This window comes from Ranitomeya imitator, chromosome 7 (assembly GCF_032444005.1).
Source record: "Ranitomeya imitator isolate aRanImi1 chromosome 7, aRanImi1.pri, whole genome shotgun sequence".
NCBI lineage: Eukaryota > Metazoa > Chordata > Amphibia > Anura > Dendrobatidae > Ranitomeya > Ranitomeya imitator.
The window spans coordinates 94,561,924-94,587,822 of NC_091288.1; the positions used below are offsets into that span (position 1 = coordinate 94,561,924).

The following is a 25,899-nucleotide window of genomic DNA, read 5'->3' on the forward strand; positions in this document are numbered from 1 at the left end:
GGGCCATTGATCTTCCTCATAGCTCAGGCCTTCTCTGGCATCTGACTGCTCTCGGACCCTTCTGTGGTGATGGTGACTGTAAGCCCACCTAGCAGCCACATGACATTTCCTGATACAGGTTCTGGCGCCAACTGCTTCTTCTTGGCCCGGCCAGGCCTTTAACAATTAGTAACTGCAACACAGGTGTCATCTGACCTGGTGTTGTCTGCAAACTTTTCCTCTGGGAACATAGGTTCCCACTCCACTATTAGATTCCTAGTACTGTAATTCTTTACGTTCACTTTTGACTTTGAAGTTGATACCCAGCTGAGTAATTGCAAGTGAACACCGCCATTTGCTGATCAATTATACTCTTCTCTCTAGTCCACTTTTTTACACAAGCACAGCTGATAATTACCCATGATGCATTATCAGCAGGAGATGTCTGATTGACTCCAAATGTATTCTGCAGCAGAACAATGGACCTAAACATACATCCAAAGTAATTAAGAACTATCTTCAGTATAAAGAAAAGCAAGGAGTTCTGAAAGTGATGGCACCACAGAGCTCTGATCTCAATTTCATTTAAGGTACCTTCACACTGAGCGACTTTAGAACGATAACGATAGCGATCCGTGACGTTGCAGCGTCCTTGATAGCGATATCGTTGTGTTTGACATGCAGCAGCGATCAGGATCCTGCTGTGAGATCGCTAGTCGGAGCTAGTAGGCCAGAACTTTATTTTGTCGCTGGATCACCCGCTGACATCGCTGAATCGGCGTGTGTGACGCAGATTCAGCGGTGTCTTCACTTGTAACCAGGGTAAACATCGGGTTACTAAGCGCAGGGACGCGCTTAGTAACCCGATATTTACCCTGGTTACATAAAAAAACAAACACTACATACTTACATTCCGGTGTCTGTCGCGTCCCTCGCCCTCAGCTTCCCGCACTGACTGTGAGCGCCGGCCGGCCGTAAAGCAGAGCACAGCGGTGACGTCACCACTGTGCTTTATGGCCGGCGCTCACAGTCAGTGCGGGAAGCTGAGGGCGAGGGACGCGACAGACACCTGAATGTAAGTATGTAGTGTTTGTTTTTTTATGTAACCAGGGTAAATATCGGGTTACTAAGCGCGGCCCTGCGCTTAGTAACCCGATGTTTACCCTGGTTACCCGGGGACCTCGGCATCGTTGGTCGCTGGAGAGCTGTCTGTGTGACAGCTCTCCAGCGACGCTGCAGCGATCGGCATCGTTTTCTATATCGCTGCAGCGTCGCTTAATGTGACGGTACCCTTAGTCTGTCTGTGATTACATGAAGAAAAATGAGGATTTGTTCAAGCCTAAATGCACAGGAGATCTGTGGTTAGTTCTCCAAGATGTTTTGAACAACCTCCCTGCTGAGTTCTTTTTAAAACTTTGTGTAGGTGTATCTAGAAGAATTGATGTTTTTGGTGCTGATTTGAAGGCAAAGGTTGGTCACACCAAATATTAATTTGATTTAATTTGTCATTTGTTCATTCACTTTGCATTTTGTTAATTGATAAGAATTAATGATGAGCGAGTGTTCTCGTTACTCAAGATTTCCGAGCATGCTCGGGTGTTCACCGAGTATTTTGGGCGTGCTCTGAGATTGTTTGAGTCGCTGCAGATGCATGATTTGCAGCTGATAGACAGCCTGAATACATGTGGGAGTTGCCTGTTTGTTAGGGAATCCCCACATGTATTCAAACAGGCAGACTCCCATGTATTCAGGCTGTCAAGCAGCCACAAATCATGCAGCTGCGGTGACTCAAACATAATCTCCGAGCACGCCCAAAATACTCTGAGAACACCTGAGCATGCTCGGAATTTCGAGTAATGAGCACACTCACTCATCATTAATAAGAATTAGCTATTAACACTGTTATTATTGAAAACTTCTTACTATGCAGCATTTTTTCCACATGCGTCTAAAACTTTTTCACAGTATTGTACAGCATGTGTACATTATTATAAGACCACATTATTATTTAGGAAATAACCCTTTGAGATGTGGTCACCCATGTGCCTCGATTTCCTGTGGAAATGCTGGAATTTTTATAGTGAGAAAACTTGTAAATTCTAGTGACATTGGTGCCAGTCCAGATAGCACTAATAGAGAACCGTGCGCACTACTAAGGAAGGTGCCGTAGTAGGATCCCACATCATGAAGTACCGTATATACTCGAGTATAAGCCGAGAATTTCAGCCCATTTTTTTAGGCTGAAAGTCCCCCTCTCGGCTTATACTTGAGTCATTCCCAGGGGTCGGCAGGGGAGGGGGAGCCGCAGTTGTGTAATCATACCTGCTTCTGGCACGGTCCCTGCACATCCCTGTTTCTCCGGGTGCCAGCAGCTTCTTCCAGCGTTGAGCGGTCACATGGTACCGCTCATTACAGTAATGGAATATGGACCCGACTCCACTCCCATAGGGGTGGAGCCACATATTCATTACTGTAATGAGCGGTACCATGTGACCGCTCAACACAGGAAGAAGCTGCCGGCCCTGGGAGAACCAGGGACGTGCAGGGACCACGCTAGGGGCACGTGAGTATAACGGGGGCATTGCGCGATATTCACCTGTCCGCGTTCCTTCGCCGCTCCGTCTTCAGCGTCCTCTGCAGTGACGCTCAGGTCAGAGGGCGCAATGACATGATTAGTGTGCGCGCCGCCCTCTGCCTGAACGTCAGTGCAGAAGACGCAGCGGCGCCTGGCGGTGGAACGGGGAAAGGTGACTATAGCAAGTGCCGGGGGCCTGAGCGACGAGAGGTGAGTACCGTATATACTCGAGTATAAGCCGAGATTTTCAGCCCAAATTTTTGGGCTGAAAGTGCCCCCCTCGGCTTATACTCGAGTCACGGTAGCGGTGGGGTCGGCAGGTGAGGGGGTGAGGGCGCTGAGGTATACTTACCTAGTCCCAGCGATCCTCGCGCTGTCCCTGCCGTCCCACGGGCTTCGGCGCTGCAGCTTCTTCCTCTCTTCAGCGGTCACGTGGGACCGCTCATTACAGAAATGAATAAGCGGCTCCACCTCCCATAGGAGCGGAACCGCTTATTCATTTCTCTAATCAGCGGTGCCGGTGACCGCTGATAGAGAAAGAATCTGCGGCACCGAAGACAGGAGGGGACAGCGCGAGGATCGCCAGGACTAGGTGAGTATGTTATATTCACCTGTCCACGTTCCAGCCGCCGAGCGTCGCTCCATCTTCCCGGCGTCTATCTGCGCTCTGACTGTTCAGGTCAGAGGGCGCGATGATGCACTAGTGTGCGCGGCGCCCTCTGCCTGATCAGTCAGTGCAGACAGACGCCGGGACCAGACGCTGGGAGCTGCAAGTAGCGAGGTGAGTATGGCTTTTTTTTTTTTTTTTTTATTGCAGCAGCAGCGGCCATCGCACAGATTTATGTGGAGCATCTATGGGCCACTATGAACATTGCAGAGCATATATGGGGCCGATCTATGGGCCACTATGAACATTGCAGAGCATATATGGGGCAGATCTATGGGCCACTATGAACATTGCAGAGCATATATGGGGCAGATCTATGGGCCACTATGAACATTGCAGAGCATATATGGGGCAGATCTATGGGCCACTATGAACATTGCAGAGCATATATGGGGCAGATCTATGGGCCACTATGAACATTGCAGAGCATATATGGGGCAGATCTATGGGCCACTATGAACATTGCAGAGCATATATGGGGCAGATCTATGGGCCACTATGAACATTGCAGAGCATATATGGGGCAGATCTATGGGCCACTATGAACATTGCAGAGCATATATGGGGCAGATCTATGGGCCACTGAACATTGCAGAGCATATATGGGGCAGATCTATGGGCCACTATGAACATTTTATTCAAAAAAACACTTAACCTACTGATGTCTCAATTAATTTTACTTTTATTGGTATCTATTTTTATTTTTGAAATTCACTGGTAGCTGCTGCATTTCCACCCTAGGCTTATACTCGAGTCAATAAGTTTTCCCAGTTTTTTGTGGCAAAATTAGGGGGGTCGGCTTATACTCGGGTCGGCTTATACTCAAGTATATACGGTATGTGATTTTTTAATTTTTTTTTAATCTCAGCAGCAGCATATGGGGCAAATGTGTTTATGGGGCCATAATCAGCATTTTTGCAGCATTATATGGGGCAAATGTCTCTATGGAGCATCTTATGTGGCCATAATCAGCATTTGTGCAGCATTATATGGGGCAAATGTCTGTATGGAGCATCTTATTGGGCCATAATCAACATTTGTGCAGCATTATATGGGGCATATTTTAGTATGGAGCATCTTATGGGACCCATCATTAACTGTATGGAGCATTATATGGGGCGCCTTATTCAATATGGATATTCAAAAACACTTAACCTACTGATGTCTCAATTAATTTTACTTTTATTGGTATCTATTTTTATTTTTGACATTTACCGGTAGCTGGTGCATTTTCCACCCAAGGCTTATACTCGAGTCATTAAGTTTTCACAGGATTTTTTTGTGGCAAAATTAGCGGTCTCCGCTTATACTCGAGTATGTACGGTAATACAAAATAAACTAGGCTCTCAACTTAAGGATGAATATTTTTTGCTTTTAATGTAGTCAAGGCAAAAGGTTTCGGCCACATTTGGCCTTTATCAATTACTACTGAACAGAAAAAAAAATCATTAAATTCATAATGAGAAAAACAAAAATAAAGTACCGTATATACTCGAGTATAAGCCGAGATTTTCAGCCCAAATTTTTGGGCTGAAAGTGCCCCCCTCGGCTTATACTCGAGTCACGGTAGCGGTGGGGTCGGCGGGTGAGGGCGCTGAGGTATACTTACCTAGTCCCAGCGATCCTCGCGCTGTCCCTGCCGTCCCACGGGCTTCGGCGCTGCAGCTTCTTCCTCTCTTCAGCGGTCACGTGGGACCGCTCATTACAGAAATGAATAAGCGGCTCCACCTCCCATAGGGGTGGAGCCGCTTATTCATTTCTCTAATCAGCGGTGCCGGTGACCGCTGATAGAGAAAGAAGCTGCGGCACCGAAGACCAGGCAGAGGGACAGCGCGAGGATCGCCAGGACTAGGTGAGTATGTTATATTCACCTGTCCACGTTCCAGCCGCCGGGCGTCGCTCCATCTTCCCGGCGTCTCCATCTTCCCGGCGTCTGCACTCTGACTGTTCAGGTCAAAGGGCGCGATGACGCATACAGTGTGCGCGGCGCCCTCTGCCTGATCAGTCAGAGCAGAGACGCCGGGAAGATGGAGGCGCCGGAACGAGACGCCGGGAGCTGCAATCAAGGGAGGTGAGTATGTGTTTTTTTTTTTTTTATTGCAGCAGTAGCAGCGGCAGAACAGATTAATGTGGAGCATCTATGGGGCACAATGAACGGTGCAGAGCACCGTATATGGAGCACATCTATGGGGCACAGTGAACGGTGCAGAGCACCGTATATGGAGCACATCTATGGGGCACAGTGAACGGTGCAGAGCACCGTATATGGAGCACATCTATGGGGCACAGTGAACGGTGCAGGGCACCGTATATGGCACATCTATGGGGCACAGTGAACGGTGCAGAGCACCGTATATGGAGCACATCTATGGGGCACAGTGAACGGTGCAGAGCACCGTATATGGAGCACATCTATGGGGCACAGTGAACGGTGCAGAGCACCGTATATGGAGCACATCTATGGGGCACAGTGAACGGTGCAGAGCACCGTATATGGAGCACATCTATGGGGCACAGTGAACGGTGCAGAGCACCGTATATGGAGCACATCTATGGGGCACAGTGAACGGTGCAGAGCACCGTATATGGAGCACATCTATGGGGCACAGTGAACGGTGCAGAGCACCGTATATGGCACATCTATGGGGCACAGTGAACGGTGCAGAGCACCGTATATGGAGCACATCTATGGGGCACAGTGAACGGTGCAGAGCACCGTATATGGCACAGCTATGGGGCACAGTGAACGGTGCAGAGCACCGTATATGGCACATCTATGGGGCACAGTGAACGGTGCAGAGCACCGTATATGGCACAGCTATGGGGCACAGTGAACGGTGCAGAGCACCGTATATGGCACATCTATGGGGCACAGTGAACGGTGCAGAGCACCGTATATGGCACACCTATGGGGCACAGTGAACGGTGCAGAGCACCGTATATGGCACACCTATGGGGCACAGTGAACGGTGCAGAGCATCGTATATGGCACACCTATGGGGCACAGTGAACGGTGCAGAGCATCGTATATGGCACACCTATGGGGCACAGTGAACGGTGCAGAGCACCGTATATGGCACAGCTAGGGGGCACAATGAACGGTGCAGAGCACTGTATATGGCACAGCTATGGGGCACAGTGAACGGTGCAGAGCACTATATGGGGCACAGCTATGGGGAAATATGAACGGTGTAGAGCACTATATGGCACAGCTATGGTGAAATAATTATCTATTTTTATTTTTGAAATTCACCGGTAAATGCTGCATTTCCACCCTAGGCTTATACTCGAGTCAATAAGTTTTCCCAGTTTTTTGTGGCAAAATTAGGGGGGTCGGCTTATACTCGGGTCGGCTTATACTCGAGTATATACGGTAAGTACAGAAATGGGTAATATTGGTCTGGGTCAGATGAGTATAATAATACCAACATATAGAGGTCCAAAATACAATGCTCAACTTTATATCTCATTAGATCAGTTAAAGGAGGAAAGAAAAAGAAACATACCAAACTATACAGGAGTGTCAGGGATTTGTGGGAATCCTTTGGATTTTATTGAGGCATGTCTCTATATGGTGGAAAGCATATAATTGCTATTATATGGTGAATAAGGAACAAATTCCCTATAGTGGGAAAGTGATATGTAAGAATGCCTACCGGTATGGTCACTTTCACAAGAGTATGGGGCGTTTAAAGAGGAAAGACCCCCAATGGTAAACAAGCCTGTAAAGCAGTGTGTCATTCAGCCTGTCACTTAAAGATTGGTGTTAACAGGGCAAGTGGTGCGCTGTGAGACTTGGGGACCTGAATGTGTGCACGCGCCTGGAGAAAGATAGCGTATTTCCAGGAAATCCCATCCCAAGCTGGTGTGGTGGCTCTGTGCTGGAGCAGGGGGGCTGTGCTCCGGTGCAAGGACTGTGCTCCGGTGCAGTGGCAGCGGCACTCTGTGCTCTGTGGGGGGCTCTGCCGGCATTTCGGCAAAGCGCAGAGGCCCCCACACATCCGTTGCTGCCATGTTGCGGTTACCTCCGGGAACATGGCCGCTGGGCCAGGGGTGGCACATTCTCAGATTCAATTCTCGGAACAAGATCTGAATCTGGGCATGCGCCGCCCCCGACCCGGTGTCCATGTTCCCGGAGGCCACCGAAACATGGCAGCAACAGATGTGCGGGGGCCTCTGGGCTTTGACGAAATGCCAGAGGAGCCCACCATGGAGCAGAGAGAGCCACTGCCACTGCCCTGGATATCAGCCCACCACCACCAGACCACAGAGCCCCACCGCACCGCCACAGCCGCAGGATTTGTAAGTATATTGTGACCATAAGACGCACCCCCATTTTCCCCAAACAATTTTTGGGAAATAAGTGCGTCTTATGGTCCGAAAAATACGGTATATTTGCCTGTTACATATATTTGTTGGGTACATATATTTGTCTGTTACATATATTTGTTGGGTACATATAGGAGCATTGTCTTTTACTGAAAATAAAACAAAAGTTGATTTTCTTGCCCCACCTCAATTCCTTCACCTTGGCAGTGTGTACTGCATTCCTGTGGACCACACAGCAGAGTTCTGCTCACCCTTGGCAGCCAGACACTAAGCACTTAAGATGTTTTCTCTGGAAAATCTCCTTAGCAAGAATAGCTTGTTTATTATCTACGTTAGATCTTAGTATGGTTTCACCCTCTTTCTACAAAGTAAGTAAAAAATACCAGACTAATACATTCTACAGGCTCGGAGGCAGATCCAAAGAAATAGATCCAAACAAACAGATGTTTGTGAACATTTATTTTTCACTAATTCCAACACTCAAATTTAATATTTTGTGCAGAGTTCAATAGTGTGTAAGTTTAGGTGGGTAACAAAAGCGTATCATGTAATTTTCTAACTCCAGTAATTGAGATTTTCATTTGATGTGTTTAACCCCTTTATAACCTTAGACTTATCCATACGTCTAGTCTAAAAAGGACTTCCGACCTTGGATGTATTGCTACTAGTGATGAGCGAGTGTACTTGTTGCTCGGGTTTTCCCGAGCACGCTCAAGTGATCTCCGAGTATTTGTAACTGCGCGTAGATTACATTTTCATCACCTCACCTTTTGCTTTGATGACTGCTTTGCAAACTCTTGGCATTCTCTTGATGAGCTTCAAGAGGTAGTCACCGGGATTGGTCTTCCAACAATCTTGAAGGAGTTCCCAGAGATGCTTAGCACTTATTGGCCCTTTTGCCTTCACTCTACAGTCCAGCTCACCCCAAACCATCTCGATTTTGTTCAGGTCTGGTGACTGTGGAGGCCAGGTCATCTGACATAGCACCCCATCACTCTCCTTGGTCAAATAGCCCTAACACAGCCTGGATGTGTGTTAGGGGTCATTGACCTGTTAAAAAATAAATGATGGTCCAACTAAACGCAAACTGGATGGAATAGCATGCCGCTGCAAGATGCTGTGGTAGCCATGCTTGTTCAGTATGCCTTCAATTTTGAATAAATCCCCAACAGTGTCAATAGCAAAGCACCCGCACACCATCACACCTCCTCCTCCATGCTTCACGGTGGGAACCAGCCATGTAGAGTCCATCCTTTCTCCTTTTCTGTGTCGCACAAAGACACAGTGGTTGGAGCCAAAGATCTCAAATTTGGACTCATCAGACCAAAGCACAGATTTCCACTGGTCTAATGTCCATTCCTTGTGTTCTTTAGCCCAAACAAGTCTCATCTGCTTGTTTCCTGTCCTTAGTGGTTTCCTTGCAGCTATTTTACCATGAAGGCCTGCTGCACAAAGTCTCCTCTTAACAGTTGTTGTAGAGATGTGTCTGCTGCTAGAACTCTGTGTGGCATTAACCTGGTCTCTAATTTGAGCTGCTGTTAGCCTGCGATTTCTATGGCTGGTGACTTGAATAAACTTTGTCTTCCTTTCCTCAGGCGGTTCTCATGTGAGCCAGTTTCTTTGTAGCGCTTGATGGTTTTTGCCACTGCACTTGGGGACACTTTCAAAGTTTTCCCAATTTTTCAGACTGACTGACCTTCATTTCTTAAAGTAATGATGGCCACTTGTTTTTCTTTACTTAGCTGCTTTTTTCTTGCCATAATACAAATTCTTACAGTCTTCTCAGTAGGACTATCAGCTATGTATTCACCAGACTTCTGCACAACACAACTGATGGTCCCAACACCATTTTTAAGGCAAGAAATTCCACTTATTAAACCTGACATGGCACACCTGTGAAGTGAAGACCATTCCCAGTGACTACCTCTTGAAGCTCATCAAGAGAATGGCAGGAGTGTGCAAAGCAGTCATCAAAGCAAAAGGTGGCTACCTTGAAGAACCTAGAATATAAGACATATTTTCAGTTGTTTCCCACTTTTTTTTAAGCATATAATTCCACATGTGTTAATTCATAATTTTGATGCCTTCAGTGTGAATGTACAATTTTCATAGTCATGAAAATACAGAAAAATCTTTAAATGAGGTGTGTTCAAACTTTTGGTCTGTAATATATATATACTGCTCAAAAAATAAAGGGAACACTTAAACAACAGAATATAACTACAAGTAAATCAAACATCTGTGAAATCAAACTGTCCACTTAGGAAGCAACACTATTTGACAATCAGTTTCACATGCTGTTGTGCAAATAGACTATACAACAGATGGAAATTATTGGCAATTATCAAGACACACTCAATAAAGGAGTGGTTCTGCAGGTGGGGACCACAGACCACATCTCAGTACCAATGCTTTCTGGCTGATGTTTTGGTCACTTTTGAATGTTGGTTGTGCTTTCACACTCGTGGTAGCATGAGACAGACTCTACAACCCACACAAGTGGTTCAGGTAGTGCAGCTCATCCAGGATTGTACATCAATGCGAGCTGTGGCAAGAAGGTTTGCTGTGTCTGTCAGTGTAGTGTCCAGAGGCTGTAGGCGCTACCAGGAGACAGGCCAGTACACCTGGAGACGTAGAGGGGGCTGTAAGAGGGCAACAACCCAGCAGCAAGACTGCTACCTCAGCCTTTGTGCAAGGAGGAACAGGAGGAGCACTACCAGAGCCCTGCAAAATAACCTCCAGCAGGCCACAAATGTGCATATGTCTCCTCAAACGGTTAGAAACCGACTCCATGAGGATGGTCTGAGTGCCCGACATCCACAAATGGGGGTGTGCTCACAGCCGAACACCGTGCAGGACGCTAGGCACTTGTCACAGAACACCAGGATTGGCAAATTCGCCACTGGCACCCTGTGCTCTTTATAGATGAAAGCAGGTTCACACTGAGCATGTGACAGATGTGACAGTCTGGAGACGCCATGGAGAGCGATGTGCTGCCTGCAACATCATTCAGCATGATCAGTTTGGCAGTGGGTCAGTAATGCTGTGGGGTGGCATTTCTTTGGAGGGCTGCACAGCCCTCCATGTACTCGCCAGGGGTAGCCTGACTGCCATTAGGTACCGAGATTAGATCCTCAGACCCCTTGTGAGACCATATACTGGTGCAGTTGGCTCTGGATTCCTCTTAATGCAGGACAATGCCAGACCTCATGTGGCTGAAGTGTGTCAGTAGTTCCTTCAAGATGAAGGCATTGAAGCTATGGACTGGCCCGCCCGTTCCCCACACCAGAATCCGATTGAACACATCTGGGACATCATGTCTCGCACCATCCACCAACGTCACGTTGCACCAGAGTATCCAGGAGTTGGCATATGCTTTAGACCAGGTCTGGGAGGAGATCCCTCAGGAAACCATCCACTGCCTCATCAGGAGTATGCCCAGGCATTGTAGGGAGGTCATACAGGCATGTGGAGGCCACACACACTACTGAGCATCATTTCCTTGAGGCATTTTCACTGAAGATGGATCAGCCTGTAACTACATTTGCCACTTTGATTTTGAGCATCATTCCAACTACAGACGTCCGTGGAATATTAGTTGTGATTTACGTTGATCATCTTTAGGTTTTATTGCTCTCAACACATTACACTATGTAATGAATAAGCATTTACAACTGGAATATTTCATTCGGTGATATCTAGGACGTGGGATTTTAGTGTTCCCTCTATTTTTTTGGAGCATTGTATGTATATCTGTGTGTGTGTATATATATATATATATATATATATATATATATATATATATATATATCTTCCGTCTGTCTGTCACGGATATTCATTGGTCGTGGCCTCTGTCTGTCCTGGAAATCCAAGTCGCTGATTGGTTGCGGCAATACAGCCATGACCAATCAGCGACGAGCACAGTCTGGAAGAAAATGGCCGCTCCTTACTCCCCGCAGTCAGTGCCCGGTGCCCGCATACTCCCCGCCGGTCACCGCTCACACAGGGTTAATGCCGGCGGTAACGGACCGCGTTATGCTGTGGGTAACGCACTCCATTACCGCCGCTATTAAACCTGTGTCTCCTCAACCTTTTACTATTGATGCTGCCTATGCGGCATCAATAGTAAAAAATGTAATGTTAAAAATAATAAACAAAAAACCTGCTATACTCACCCTCCGTTGTCCGCTGAGCCGCTCGCGCCGGCCGCCATCTTCCATTCCCAGCATGCATTGCAAAATTACCCAGAAGACTTAGGGGTCTCATGAGACCGCTAAGTCATCTGGGTAATTTCGCAATGCATCCTGGGAACGGAAGATGGCGGCAGCCACCCGCCTATTGTCGGAGCTCCGCTGGATCCCAGGAGGTGAGTATATAACTATTTTTTATTTTAAGTATTTTTTTCACAGGGATATGGTGCCCACACTGCTGTTTACTACGTGGGCTGTGTTAGATACCCCATGGCTCTGTGCTGTATACTACATAGGCAGTGTTATATACTCCGTGGGCTGTGCTATACATTACGTGGCCACTGTTGTATACTGCGTGGGCTGTGCTATATAATACGTGACTGAGCAGTATACTACATGGCTCTCTGCTGTATACTACGTAGCTGGGCAATATACTTCATGGCTGGGCAATATACTACTTGGCTCTGTGCTGTATACTACGTGGCTCTGATGTATACTACGTCGCTGTGCAATATACGTTACTGGGCAATATACTACGTGGCTGGGCAATATGCTACGTGTCTGTGCTGAATACTATGTCGCTGTGCAATATACTACGTCACTGGGCAATATACTACGTGACTGGGCAATATACTACGTAGCTGGGCAATACACTACGTGGACATGCATATTCTAGAATACCCGATGCGTTAGAATCGGGCCACCATCTAGTGTGTGTGTATGTATATATATATATATATATATATATATATATATATATATATGTGCCTTCTAGTGTTTTAATTTCCTGTTCTTTCCAGATGTCACCGTATCCCGGAATTTCAAGCAGAGGAACTTCACTGACCGCCATAGTGGGACACCTAAGTGATGGGTGTCTCAGTATGTTGACTGCTGCTGGTACCAACCTGTTGCACGGTACCACCAACGGAACTTCGTCACACACACACACACACACACACACAATCTCACTCGCACACTCTCTCTCACACACACACACGCAGCCTTTTGCATGGTACCACCAGCGAAGCAACGCCGTGAACTCCCTGCCGCCGGGATCAGCTGAATGATTTACTGACTGCCTCCATCTTTGTACAGGAGGAGCGCATGCGCAGTTTTCATGTGACCGCCGCTATCTGTCTGCACAAAGATGGCTGCGGGCTTATTTACTGCGCCTGCGCGAATTATGCGCAGGTGCAGTGAATCATTCGGCTGTTCCCGGCGGCAGATGCTCAACATGTCTACAGGCAGAGGAAGCCGGTCACATTAAAGGGGTTTTCCCACAAACAAAAGTTCATTTTAAAAATTGACTGTGTCTGACCATGTAGGGAGCATACCACATCTCCTAGGCAGGGGAGGAAGCAAAAGACAATACTGACATTACAGCAGGGGATCACAGTGGATTCATTTTGTGAGGTAAAATATTTCACTTTTTTTAAAAATATTTTACCTCACAAAATGTATCCTCTGCAATCTCCTGCTGTAATGTCAGTATTGTCTTTTGCTTCCTCCCCTGTCCAGGAGCTGTATGTTCTGTACACGGTCAGACACAGGGGTGAGTGTGTCTGACCCTGTACTCGGAGATCACCAGAGCATGCTCGGGGAGACCCGCACAACAATGCTATTCGCTCATCACTAGTACTGACCTGTAGAATCATAATGGCAGGTCAGTTTCAGCATTAAGTGAACATAGTAAAAAAACAAACAAAAAACAACTGTGGGATTGCAGTTTTTTTGCAATTTCACCGCACTTGGATTTTTTTCTCCATTTTCCAGTAAACGATATGCAATAACCAATGGTGTCGTTCACAAGCACATCTCATCCCGCAAAAAATAAGGCCTCACATTGCCATATTGACAGAAAAATAAAAAAGTTATGGCTCTGGGAAGAAGGGGAGCAAAAATGAAAGTACCTCTGGGGTGTAAGGTGTTAATTAACCCCTTCACGACCAATGATGTATAGGTACATTATAGGTTGTGTATCCCTCTGATTCGGGCTTCAGTGCAAAGCCCGTGTCTTTTCCAGGACATGACAGCTGACTTAATCAACTTTCTTGTGCCCCTAACAACCGCTGCTGGAATCGCGATCCACCCGTGGCTGTTAACATGTTAAATGCCACTGCCAATTTTTGACAGCAGCATTTAACATGATCGCGATGGAAGTGTGTCACAAACACCGCCCATCAGTGCCCCTGTCATATGATCGCGGGATGCTGATGGGTTGTCATGACAACCGGGGGTCAGGGGAAACCCCATGCAACCCATAGCCGGCCTTCATAGCAGGTGATGAAGTTTGCTACACAAAGAAGCCCTGTTATGTGTAGCACAAGCAATCAGACTAAATAAAAATCTAAATAAACCAAAAAATGCACATTTAGTATCACTAAATCTACCCAAACATGGTATCAATAGAAACATCAGCTCTGTGCTCAAAAAATAAGCACTGCCCCAGCCCCAGATCACGAGAAATGGAGACTGTACGGGTCTCTGAGAATGGTACCAATTTTTTTTTCCTACAAAATTTGGACTTGTTTTTTCACCACATAAATGAAAAAGAACCTATACGTGTTTGGTATCTAAAAACTCGTAATGACCTGGAGAATCATAATGGCAGGTCAGTTTTAGAATTTAGTGAACAGGGTGAAGAAAATCCCCAAAAAACAATTGTGGAATTGCACTTTTTAGCAACTTCACCACACTTGAAATTTTTTCCTGTTTTCCAGTACACTAGATGGAAAAAACAATGGTGTTGTTCAAAAGTACAACTCGTCCCTCCAAAAACAAGCCCTCACATAGCTATATTGACTGAAAAATTAAAAAAGTTATGTCTCTGGGCAGAAAAGGGGCAAAAAATGAAAATACAAAAAAACTGAAAATCCTAAGGTTGTGAAGGGGTTAATGGCATATCCTTTCCCATATCATCTACAGGAAAAAATCTGGAATCTTTTAATGTTGGGAAAAGTTCTGGAATCATTTAGTACTTTGATGTTACTTTTTTTGGCTTTTATGACAGCCTGAACTCGTTGAAGCAAAGACTTAACCCCTTTCTGACATCGGACGTACTATCCCGTCGAGGTGGGGTGGGCCCCCATGACCATGGACGGGATAGTACGTCCAGCGCGATCGGCGGCGCTCACGGGGGGAGCGCCGCCGATCGCGGCCGGGTGTCAGCTGCCTATCGCAGCTGACATCCGGCACTATGTGCCAGGAGCGGTCACGGACCGCCCCCTGCACATTAACCCCTGGCACACCGCGATCAAAGATGATCGCGATGTGCCGGCGGTGCAGGGAAGCATCGCGCAGGGAGGGGGCTCCCTGCGGGCTTCCCTGAGCCCCCCGCAGCAACGCGATGTGATCGCGTTGCTGCGAGGGTCTTACCTCCCTCCCTGCTTGTTCCAGGCCCGGATCCAAGATGGCCGCGGATCCGGGTCCTGCAGGGAGGGAGGTGGCTTCACAGAGCCTGCTCAGAGCAGGCACTGTGAAGCAGCCTGCACTCCTATCAGATCGGTGATCTGACAGAGTGCTGTGCAAACTGTCAGATCACCGATCTGTGATGTCCCCCCCTGGGACAAAGTAAAAAAGTAAAAAAAAATTTTTTCAAATGTGTAAAAAAAAAAATATATTATTCCCATAAATACATTTCTTTATCTAAATAATAAAAAAAAACAATAAAAGTACACATATTTAGAATCGCCGCGTCCGTAACGGCCCGACCTATAAAACTGGCCCTCTAGTTAACCCCTTCAGTAAACACCGTAAGAAAGAAAAAAAAAAAGCGAGGCAAAAAACAACGCTTTATTATCATACCGCCGAACAAAAAGTGGAATAACACGCGATCAAAAAGACAGATATAAATAACCATGGTACCGCTGAAAACGTCATCTTGTCCCGCAAAAAACAAGCCGCCAAACAGCATCATCAACAAAAAAATAAAAAAGTTATAGTCCTGAGAATAAAGCGATGCAAAAATAATTATTTTTTCTATAAAATAGTTTTTATCGTATAAAAGCGCCAAAACATAAAAAAAATGATATAAATGAGGTGTCGCTGTAATCGTACTGACCCGAAGAATAAAACTGCTTTATCAATTTTACCAAACGCGGAACGGTATAAATGCCTCCCCCAAAAGAAATTCATGAATAGCTGGTTTTTGGTCATTCTGCCTCACAAAAATCGGAATTAAAAGCGATCAAAAACTGTCAAGTGCCAGAAAATGTTACCAATAAAAACGTCAACTCGTTCCGCAAAAAACAAGACCTCACATGACTCTGTGGACCAAAATATGGAAAAATTATAGCTCTCAAAATGTGGTAACGCAAAAAATATTTTTTGCAATAAAAAGCGTCTTTCAGTGTGTGACGGCTGCCAATCATAAAAATCCGCTAAAAAACCCGCTATAAAAGTAAATCAAACCCCCCTTCATCACCCCCTTAGTTAGGGAAAAATTAAAAAAATGTATTTATTTCCATTTTCCCGTTAGGGTTAGGGCTAGGGTTAGGGCTACAGTTTGGGTTGGGGCTAAAGTTAGGGTTCGGGTTGGGGCTAAAGTTACAGTTGGGGTTTAGATTACATTTACAGTTGGGAATAGGGTTGGGATTAGGGTTAGGAGTGTGTCAGGGTTAGAGGTGTGGTTAGGGTTACTGTTGGGATTAGGGTTAGGGGTGTGTTTGGATTAGGGTTTCAGTTATAATTGGGGAGTTTCCACTGTTTAGGCACATCAGGGGCTCTCCAAACGCGACATGGCGTCCGATCTCAATTCCAGCCAATTCTGCGTCGAAAAAGTAAAACCGTGCTTCTTCCCTTCCGAGCTCTCCCGTGTGCCCAAACAGGGGTTTACCCCAACATATGAGGTATCAGCGTACTCAGGACAAATTGGACAACAAATATTGGGGTCCAATTTCTCCTGTTACCCTCGGGAAAATACAAAACTGGGGGCTAAAAAAATAATTTTTGTGGGAAAAAAATTGTTTTATTTTTACGGCTCTGCATTATAAACTTCTGTGAAGCACTTGGTGGATCAAAGTGCTCACCACACCTCTAGATAAGTTCCTTAGGGGGGTCTACTTTCCAAAATGGTGTCACTTGTGGGGGGTTTCAATGTTTAGGCACATCAGTGGCTCTTCAAACGCAACATGGCGTCCCATCTCAATTCCTGTCAATTTTGCATTGAAAAGTCAAACGGCGCTCCTTCCCTTCCGAGCTCTCCCATCCGCCCAAACAGTGGTTTACCCCCACATATGGGCTATCAGCGTACTCAGGACAAATTGTACAACAACTTTTGGGGTCCAATTTCTTCTCTTACCCTTGGGAAAATAAAAAATTGGGGGCGAAAAGATAATTTTTGTGAAAAAATATGATTTTTTATTTTTACGGTTCTACATTATAAACTTCTGTGAAGCACTTGGTGGGTCAAAGTGCTCACCACACCTCTAGATAAGTTCCTTAGGGGGTCTACTTTCCAAAATGGTGTCACTTGTGGGGGGTTTCAATGTTTAGGCACTTGACTGTTGACTGTTGAACTAATGACTTTTATGCCTTTGATTTATCTGCTATCATAAATGAATCTGTAATATAATAGCTTTTATTTGTTTTATGTGTCATTGCAACATCGGACATATTTTTGTTAGCTGGTGCAGATTTGTGATTCATCACTGAATATCCGTTTCATTCAACATCCACACTCCGTGATTGCTTCTCTGTAGGCCACAGTTGAGTTGTTGCTGCTGGTTTTTATTTTGTTCTCTATATAAATCTAACTGAAACTTGGTGGTTTCTTACATTTCAGTCACAAACATTGACTTCTGTTTTTGTTTTGTTTTGTTTTGTCGTGCTTTTTCTATTTTCAAGGCCTATTGCTTTGATTTTCTAGTATGATCCTTTGATTTTTTTTTGTCTACTTGTATATTTTTTTTGTCATATGCTTTCCTTTTTTTTTTTACAATTGTACCAAATGTTACATGTACCTTATGAACAACCACCATCTTTTGCCTCACTCTGTATCAGTCATGAAGAGATTAATAATCCAATTACGGTAGTTTGTAAAGCTGTTACTGTTTGAAAGCACCGTTTAGTTGTAGACTAATGTGTCCTTTTAGACCTGTGGCAATATTTCTATAAAAATTACCTGCAAATTAAAAAAAACAAAAAAACAAGAAGTGAACATCTTTTATTTGTGGTAATTTTTTCATTGTTACCAGGGGTTGTACACAAGAGTGTATTTACCTAGGTTCCTTTTTGACTAATTCTTTCTATCATGGGAGCTTCTTGTTAATGGAGACCATGTACATTGAGACCTGTTCATGATATACAGTTTTTCACATACCTGGTCAAAACTAAAGTGAGAAAAACTGCCTTCACAGTAGCCATATTTCTTGTCAGTTGTTGAGACAACTGCTCTTTGTGATTGTGGGACATTGTGATAGATTTTAAAGAGCTTGTCCCTTTAATCTGTTAGGGCATATGGACATCGTAGAGGGGGTCCCATACTTGGGACCTCCCTCCATGAGCTATAGTGAAAAGCCACTCTCAGAGTAATACCAAATGTTATCAATAAAATCATCTGCTCAGGATGCAAAAAAAAAAGTCCTCACACATGCCCATATTCCAAAAAATTTAAACTTTACGAGTCTCAGAAAATGGCAAGAAAAGAAAAAAAGTTTTTCTTACAAATTTCCTATTTTTTTTCACCACTTAAATTTTAAAAAAAAGCTCTACATTTTTGGTATCGTATTCTCGTAGTGACCTGGGAAATCAAATTGCCAAGTGAGTTTTACCAAATAGCAAACATGGTAAATGAAAAAAAAATTATTGTAAAATTGCATTTTTTTTTTGCAATGGCAACTCACTTGGTTTTTTGTTGTCGTTTTTCAGCACACTATATGGTAGAATTAATAGTGCCACTTAAAAGTACATCTCCGTTCCACAAAAAACAAGCCTTCGTACAGCTATGTTGACTGAAAAATACAAATTATGGCTCTTGGAAGAAGGGGAGGAAAAAACATGGCCATAGATTTTTATTTTTATTTTACTAACCTTGGTGCATGTCTTATTCTCATTCATTTTTGTTTACGACGCCAACATTTTATTTCCAGTGTATAGGAATCACTCAGAAATGGATGCAAAACATAAGAAAGACGTTAGTTTTCCATCAGTTTTTAACTGATTCGTGTCAGTGAGGAAAGCAAATTTACTTACATGGAATGACTGTGTAGATGACTGTTGTCATTAGGCTGCTAGGTATAGTAATACCTGTTTACTTTCACTTGGTGTTCGCCTTGACGGACTCCTGCAAGTGTCACAGATCTCTTTCTTTCGAGTACAAATAGTAAAGTGATATATAATTCTGTAAGAATTCAGCAGTTTTGTTCAAACAAATGTCCCAAACCTACATCTATACCATATCATTCCAGGAACTGAATTTTTTTTCTCCTCTTCTTTTGTACATTTCCTCGTAGTCAGAATGCGAGCAGGCAGCTTCACATTACTCACAACTGTCTTTGTCCAATCCGGGCTTGTGAACCACATTTTTCTCCATTCCCTCTTGCAATCACAATGTTCTAACACTTGCAAGACACCTTACATGTACTTATGGCCAGTCTTTCACTTAAATTTGATAAAAAAGATTAGCGAGACAGAAATTCAATAGATTACATCAGGGTCGGACTGGGACTAAAATTCAGCCCTGGCATTTGAAGTTATACAGGCCCACTTGTCACATGGTGACTGTATAATATCTTTGTACACTTGTAGGTTACAAGAAGTGAGGGGAGTGTAACACGACTATCTACTATATAATTGTCTAAGGGGTACTTCCGTCTTTCTGTCTGTCTGTCTTTCTGTAACGGATATTCATTGGTCGCAGCCTCTGTCTGTCATGGAAATCCAAGTCGCTGATTGGTCGTGGCTGTTTTGCCGTGACCAATCAGCGACGAGCACAGTCCGGAAGAAAATGGCGGCTCCTTACTCCCCGCAGTCAGTGCCCGGCGCCTGCATACTCCCCTCCAGTCACCGCTCACACAGGGTTAATGGCGGCGGTAACGGACAGCGTTATGACGCGGGTAACGCACTCCGTAACCGCTGCTATTAACCCTGTGTGTCCCCAACTTTTTACTATTGATGCTGCCCATGCGGCATCAATAGTAAAAAAAATGTAATGTTAAAAATAATAAAAAAAACAAAAAACCTGCTATTCTCACCCTCTGTAGTCCACCGAGCCGCACACCCCTGCCGCCATCTTCCGTTCCCGGCGATGCATTGCAAAATTACCCAGAAGACTTAGCGGTCTCGCATCAATAGTAAAAAGATGTAATGTTAAAAATAATAAAAAAATAAAAAACCTATTCTCACTTTCCGTAGTCCGCCGAGGCGCTCATGGCTGCCGCCATCTTCCGTTATCAGAGATGCATTGCGAAATTACCCAGAAGACTTAGCGGTCTCATGAGACGCATCAGGTATTCTAGAATATGTATGTATGTGTATAGCAGCCACATAGTATATAGCACAGGCCACGTAGTATTTGTTTGCTATATACTACATGGCTCCTATATACTACGTGGCCTGTGCTATATACTACATGGCTGCTATATACATATATACATACATACATATTCTAGAATACCCGATGCGTTAGAATCGGGCCACCATCTAGTATAACATATAATCACAGCTGTATCCAGCATTACAGCTCAGTCCTATTTATTGCTTTTAGTAAAGCCGCTACTTTACCTACATAACTGGATCTCGTAGATAATGAAGGGATTGAGATGACCAAAGGCTATGAAACCTCATTCTGATGCTCTATAAACTTTGCCTACAGCCTCTTTTGGCTCCACTGCGCAGCACGAGACACGGTGACTCTGAAGAGCGGTGGCATCAGTAACGTCACCGCTCTTAAGATATTCCAGGTCTTGCGCAGAGCTCGGTGACTGTGAAGAGCTGTATTGTTACTACCGTCACTGCTCTTCAGAGTCGCTGGGTCTCGCCAGGTCTGGGCTAGTAGTGGGGGTGTCTGATAGACACCTCTCCATTACTTACACCAGGGATTGATAGAAGCTGACATTACGCAGCTGACATCAACCCTAAAAATCATTACACATACCAGAATTAAATGCTCTGGTGGCTGGAAAAAGCAGTAGAGTTAGCGCTATTCCCAAGCGCCGGGTGCTAACTACAACTATCATCATCCTTGCCTGGTCTCTCTGCGAAGCATTTCTGTTGTATTTACATGCACTAATCTCAGGCCGCTAAACAAGTGTGATCGACAGTACTGAAGTCGTTCACTTGTTTCCCGGTCTCTTTACACCAACTGAGAAAGAATGAAGGGAACAGAACAATCACAATTAGATCAATCTGTCCCCATACAGTGGCATGCTATCAGCAGCACATCTACAGTTTACACTGGCGATGTGCTGCTGAGAACAAGGATTTCTGTTCCCACATAAACAATCCAATCACTCGATGAATAGGCAGCATTTTACTTGTTTAGTATAATACACCCCATAGTCCTCCATATATTATAATGTGCACCTCAGTCCTCCGTATAGTATAATACACTCCTCAGTCCTCCATATAGTGTAATACACTCTTCAGTCCTCCATATAGTATAATACACTCCTCATAGTCCTCCATATAGTATATTACACTCCCCATAGTCTTCCATACAGTATAATACACTCCTCAGTCCTCCAAATAGTATAATACATTCCTCATAGTGCTCCATATAGTTTAATGCCCCGCCATTGTCATCCATGTAGTACAATTCACTTCCCATAGTATAATGCACCCCATAGTTTTTCATATAGTATAATGTATTCCCCATAGTCCTCAATACAGTATAATGCAGCCCACATATAGTATAATGATGCCACCCCAGAGTATAATGCAGCCACCCCACAGAATATATTGTAGCCCCCTGAGTATAATGTAACCCCCCAGAGAATATAATGCAGCCCCCTCATATAGTATAATGCAGCCCCTGCATATACAATATAATGTAGCCCCTCCATAGAATATAATACAGCACCCCATAAAATGTAATACAGCCCCCCATAGTATGTAATACAGCCCACCTCCCCATATAATATAATACAGCCCCCATAGAATATAATGTAGCCCCCATAGATTGTAATACAGCCCCCCATAGATTGTAATACTGCCCTTCCCATATAGAATGTAATACAGCCCCCTCATAGAATGTAATGCAGCACAGCCCCCATAGAATATAATGCAGCCAGCCCCCATTGAATGTAATACAGCCCTCACATAGAATATAATGCAGCCAGTCCCCATAGAATGTAATACAGCCCCCCCATAGAATATAATACAGCCCTCCCCCATAGAATGTAAAACAGCCAGCCCCTGTAGAATGTAATGCAGCCAACCCTGTAGAATGTAATGCAGCCAGCCCCCATAGAATGTAATACAGCCCTCACATAGAATATAATGCAGCCAGTCCCCATAGAATGTAATACAGCCCCCCATAGAATGTAATACAGCACTCCCCCATAGAATGTAATACAGCCAGCCCCCGTAGAATGTAACGCAGCCAGCCCCCGTAGAATGTAATGCAGCCAGCCCCCATAGAATGTAATACAGACCTCTCCCATATAATGTAATACAGCCAACCCCCGTAGAATGTATTGCAGCCAGCCCTCATAGAATGTAATGCAGCCCTCACATAGAATATAATGCAGCCAGTCCCCATAGAATGTAATACAGCACCCCCATAGAATGTAATACAGCCAGCCCCCGTAGAATGTAATGCAGCCAGCCCCCATAGAATGTAATACAGCCCTCACATAGAATATAATGCAGCCAGTCCCCATAGAATGTAATACAGCCCCCCTATAGAATGTAATACAGCCCTCCCCCATAGAATGTAATACAGCCAGCCCCCGTAGAATGTAATGCAGCCAGCCCCCATAGAATGTAATGCAGCCAGCCCCCATAGAATGTAATGCAGCACAGCCCCCATAGAATGTAATGCAGCACAGCCCCCATAGAATGTAATGCAGCACAGCCCCCATAGAATGTAATGCAGCCAGTCCCCATAGAATGTAATACAGCACAGCCCCCATAGAATGTAATGCAGCCAGCCCTTATAGAATGTAATGCAGCACAGCCACCATAGAATGTATTAATTCCCCCCCATAGAATGTAATACAGCCCCCCCAATAGCCCCACAATCCAGTTATCACTCATTGATATATTAAAAAAAAAAAAAAAACACTCTCCTCACCGCTCCTCGTGCCCACGCTGCTCCCAGCTCCGGTCTCCACGGCCGCAGTCTGCCTACCCGACACACAGCAGGTGCGCGATGATATGACCCCATCGCGCACCCGCAGTGTCAGAGGCAGAGCGGGGCATGATGGGAGAGGGAGCGACAGCAAACGCTCTCTCCTCCATCATTGCATTCAATAATAATAATAATAATAATCTTTATTTATATAGTGCCAACATATTCCGCAGCACTTTACAGTTTAACAGTTTCAAACACAAACAGTAACAACGTTAACAATACAATAATTAAAGCAAAATAAAGACGCCGGTATAGTTGAATGTGGCGGCGGGGGGGGGGGAAGTCAGCGCTGGCGAGCAGCCCACGACGGTCACGGGCCCTTCTGGCGTTTCCTAGAAATGCCCGATGGCCAGTCCGGCCCTGCATTACAACAATCTGTCCTATTCTGAGAGCAGTATTTATATCCTGGTCTGTATATTGGGGACTTTTTAATCGTTATTACATCATAAATATTTTTTATTAAAAGTTACCTGTTGGTTGTTTCTACATTACTATGATTTGTCTGATTGCTTGTACATGTGTAGATCAGTCATTACTCAGACTGGACACTGTTCTATTAAAGTTGATACACAAGTAGGGTCAGTTAGAGCAGAGAAGATTGCTGCATGCACTACTTTACTCCTATTCTCAGACAAGTCTCCCAGATACAAAGTCAATTAGTCCTTGAGAAACGTACAGCACGTGGATATAAAACTGATAACGTAGACAGATAATCATGATTATTCACTGGTGAAGCACAAACATGTTTTACATAGTTTGTCACAATGCTGCTTTACATTCCTTAATATGTATTTTTTAGAAGAAACACTGAGAAAATGATATATTTAGATAAGAAATATTTAAACTGGCTAAGTGTTTGTACGACCATTAGCATTTTTACATTTATCCAAATTAGTAACGAACAGTACATTTTCTATGTCTTTTATTTGATCTTAAAACTGAAAAGGGTTTTCACAAGATAGTATTCTTTCCGCCTATCTATGGGATAGGTGATAACTGTTCGCTTTTGGGTCTCAGTGGTCAAACCCCCAATGATCCTGAAATTCGGGCTCCATTCCGAGCCCCCTCAGAATGGAATGGCGATCAAGCCTCCGCTCCTTTCATTTTCTATAAGACTGCCTGAGATAATCAAGTACATCGTTTGTGTTTTTCTTGAAAATCAGACCCCCAGCAATCAGAACGTTTTTGATAGAAAATAACATTTTATCTTTATTGCAACTTTTAGAACTAATCTATTTCCCTTTTTCTTTGTTCAGGAACCAGGATATTGGGTGAAGATTCATCACTTAGAATACAAAGACGGAGGGATATTAGACCCTGATGATGTGGTATCAGATGTTGTTGAAGACAAAGACAAAGTAAGCAAAAATTGAAAAAGCAAAGATTGTTGTGTCAGAGCAATTGTGATGTTTCAGTAGTTCAAAATGTTAATAAATTGATACGTGATACGTTTTTGGTGCATTGTACTCCATAGTAGTTAAAAGCTCTTTTCAACAAATTAAAAAAATATTTCTTCAGGAATATAGGTTGTTACTTTAACCATATCAAGTAAAAAATGGCACCCTAATCTTTATCCTTTTAAGCTTCTTTACTTTCCTCTGCAATTTTGGACTCTTCTGTTCCTGTAGGCAGATAGAGCATGTCACATGTGAGCAGGAAGCGACAGAATGTCCCCGGAGTGCATTGCAGTCCGCTACTGCCGACTCCTTACAGAAAACCCAGCAATAAATGGCTAAAGTGCTCCATCTTATCGACATCTATATACTTCTCTTTCCTGCGTATTGCATCTAATGCACTTGCTGCTTTTCTCCTTTCCTTATCAAGTAGTATTGGCCTCTTCACTGTCAGGTCACTGCAGCATAAGCAAGAACAGGGCAGGTAAGCTACGCTCATTTGTGTCCAGAAACTGCATGCGGCACTGACAGATGAAAATGTAACTAACGTATATACAAACCATACACTATTTTTAATTTATGTAAATTGAAAATATACTTTTCTTACTCTCCATTGGCTTTTGAATAATAATTTTTATGAGACCGCACTTTAAGTTCAATCTTGGAGAATACAGCAAAGTTCAGGTTTAAAATCTTAGCAGTACATTGGACTTGATAAAGGTGCCTTGTTAAAGGGAACCTGTCACCCCGTTTTTTAAAGATTAGATAAAAATAGTGTGAAATAGGGGCAGAGCTGGGCTTTACATTAGTGCCTTTTTGGTGCCTTTATTCCCCCGTTAGGCTGCCGAAATACCTTTGTGAACTGGCCGTTTTGTCCTGTCACTCAAGTTGGTCTGGTCGGATGGGCGTGGTCAAATAGCGGTTCCTCCCCCACCTCTTGCGTTTCCCTGCACAATTTAGTCCCGCCGTTGGCGTTGTGTTTAGCGCCTGCGCAGTAACGTCTAATTTGGCACCTGCATATTATGCTTTGCCCAACTGTGGGCATAGCATAATTTACATCACTGCGCATGCGCGGGTCGTAACTAGTGTTGAGCATTCCGATACCGCAAGTATCGGGTATCGGCCGATACTTGCGGTATCGGAATTCCGATACCGAGTTCCGATACTTTTGTGGTGTCGGGAATCGGTATCGGATCCATATTAATGTGTAAAATAAAGAATTAAAATAAAAAATATTGATATGCTCACCTCTCCGGAGGCCCCTGGACATCACCGCTGGTAACCGGCAGCCTTCTTTGCTTAAAATGAGCGTGTTTAGAGCCTTCCATGACGTCACGGCTTCTGATTGGTCGCGTGCCGCTCATGTGACCGCCACGCGACCAATCACAAGCCGCGACGTCATTCTCAGGTCCTAAACTCCTCATTCTAGGAATTTAGGACCTGAGAATGACGTCATGGCTTGTGATTGGTCG

At 44.5% G+C, this 25,899-nt stretch overlaps 1 protein-coding gene across 7 annotated transcripts in view; it reads left to right on the plus strand.

Moving 5' to 3' along the window:
- PARD3B (par-3 family cell polarity regulator beta) overlaps positions 1 to 25,899 on the plus strand; it is a 2,197,040-nt gene that overhangs the window by 127,986 nt on the left and 2,043,155 nt on the right. For all 7 annotated transcript variants that reach the window (XM_069733662.1, XM_069733664.1, XM_069733663.1 and 4 more), the window contains exon 2: positions 24,290 to 24,391. In XM_069733662.1, coding sequence (XP_069589763.1) covers positions 24,290 to 24,391 — 102 coding nt within the window. The remainder of the gene's footprint in view (positions 1 to 24,289; positions 24,392 to 25,899) is intronic.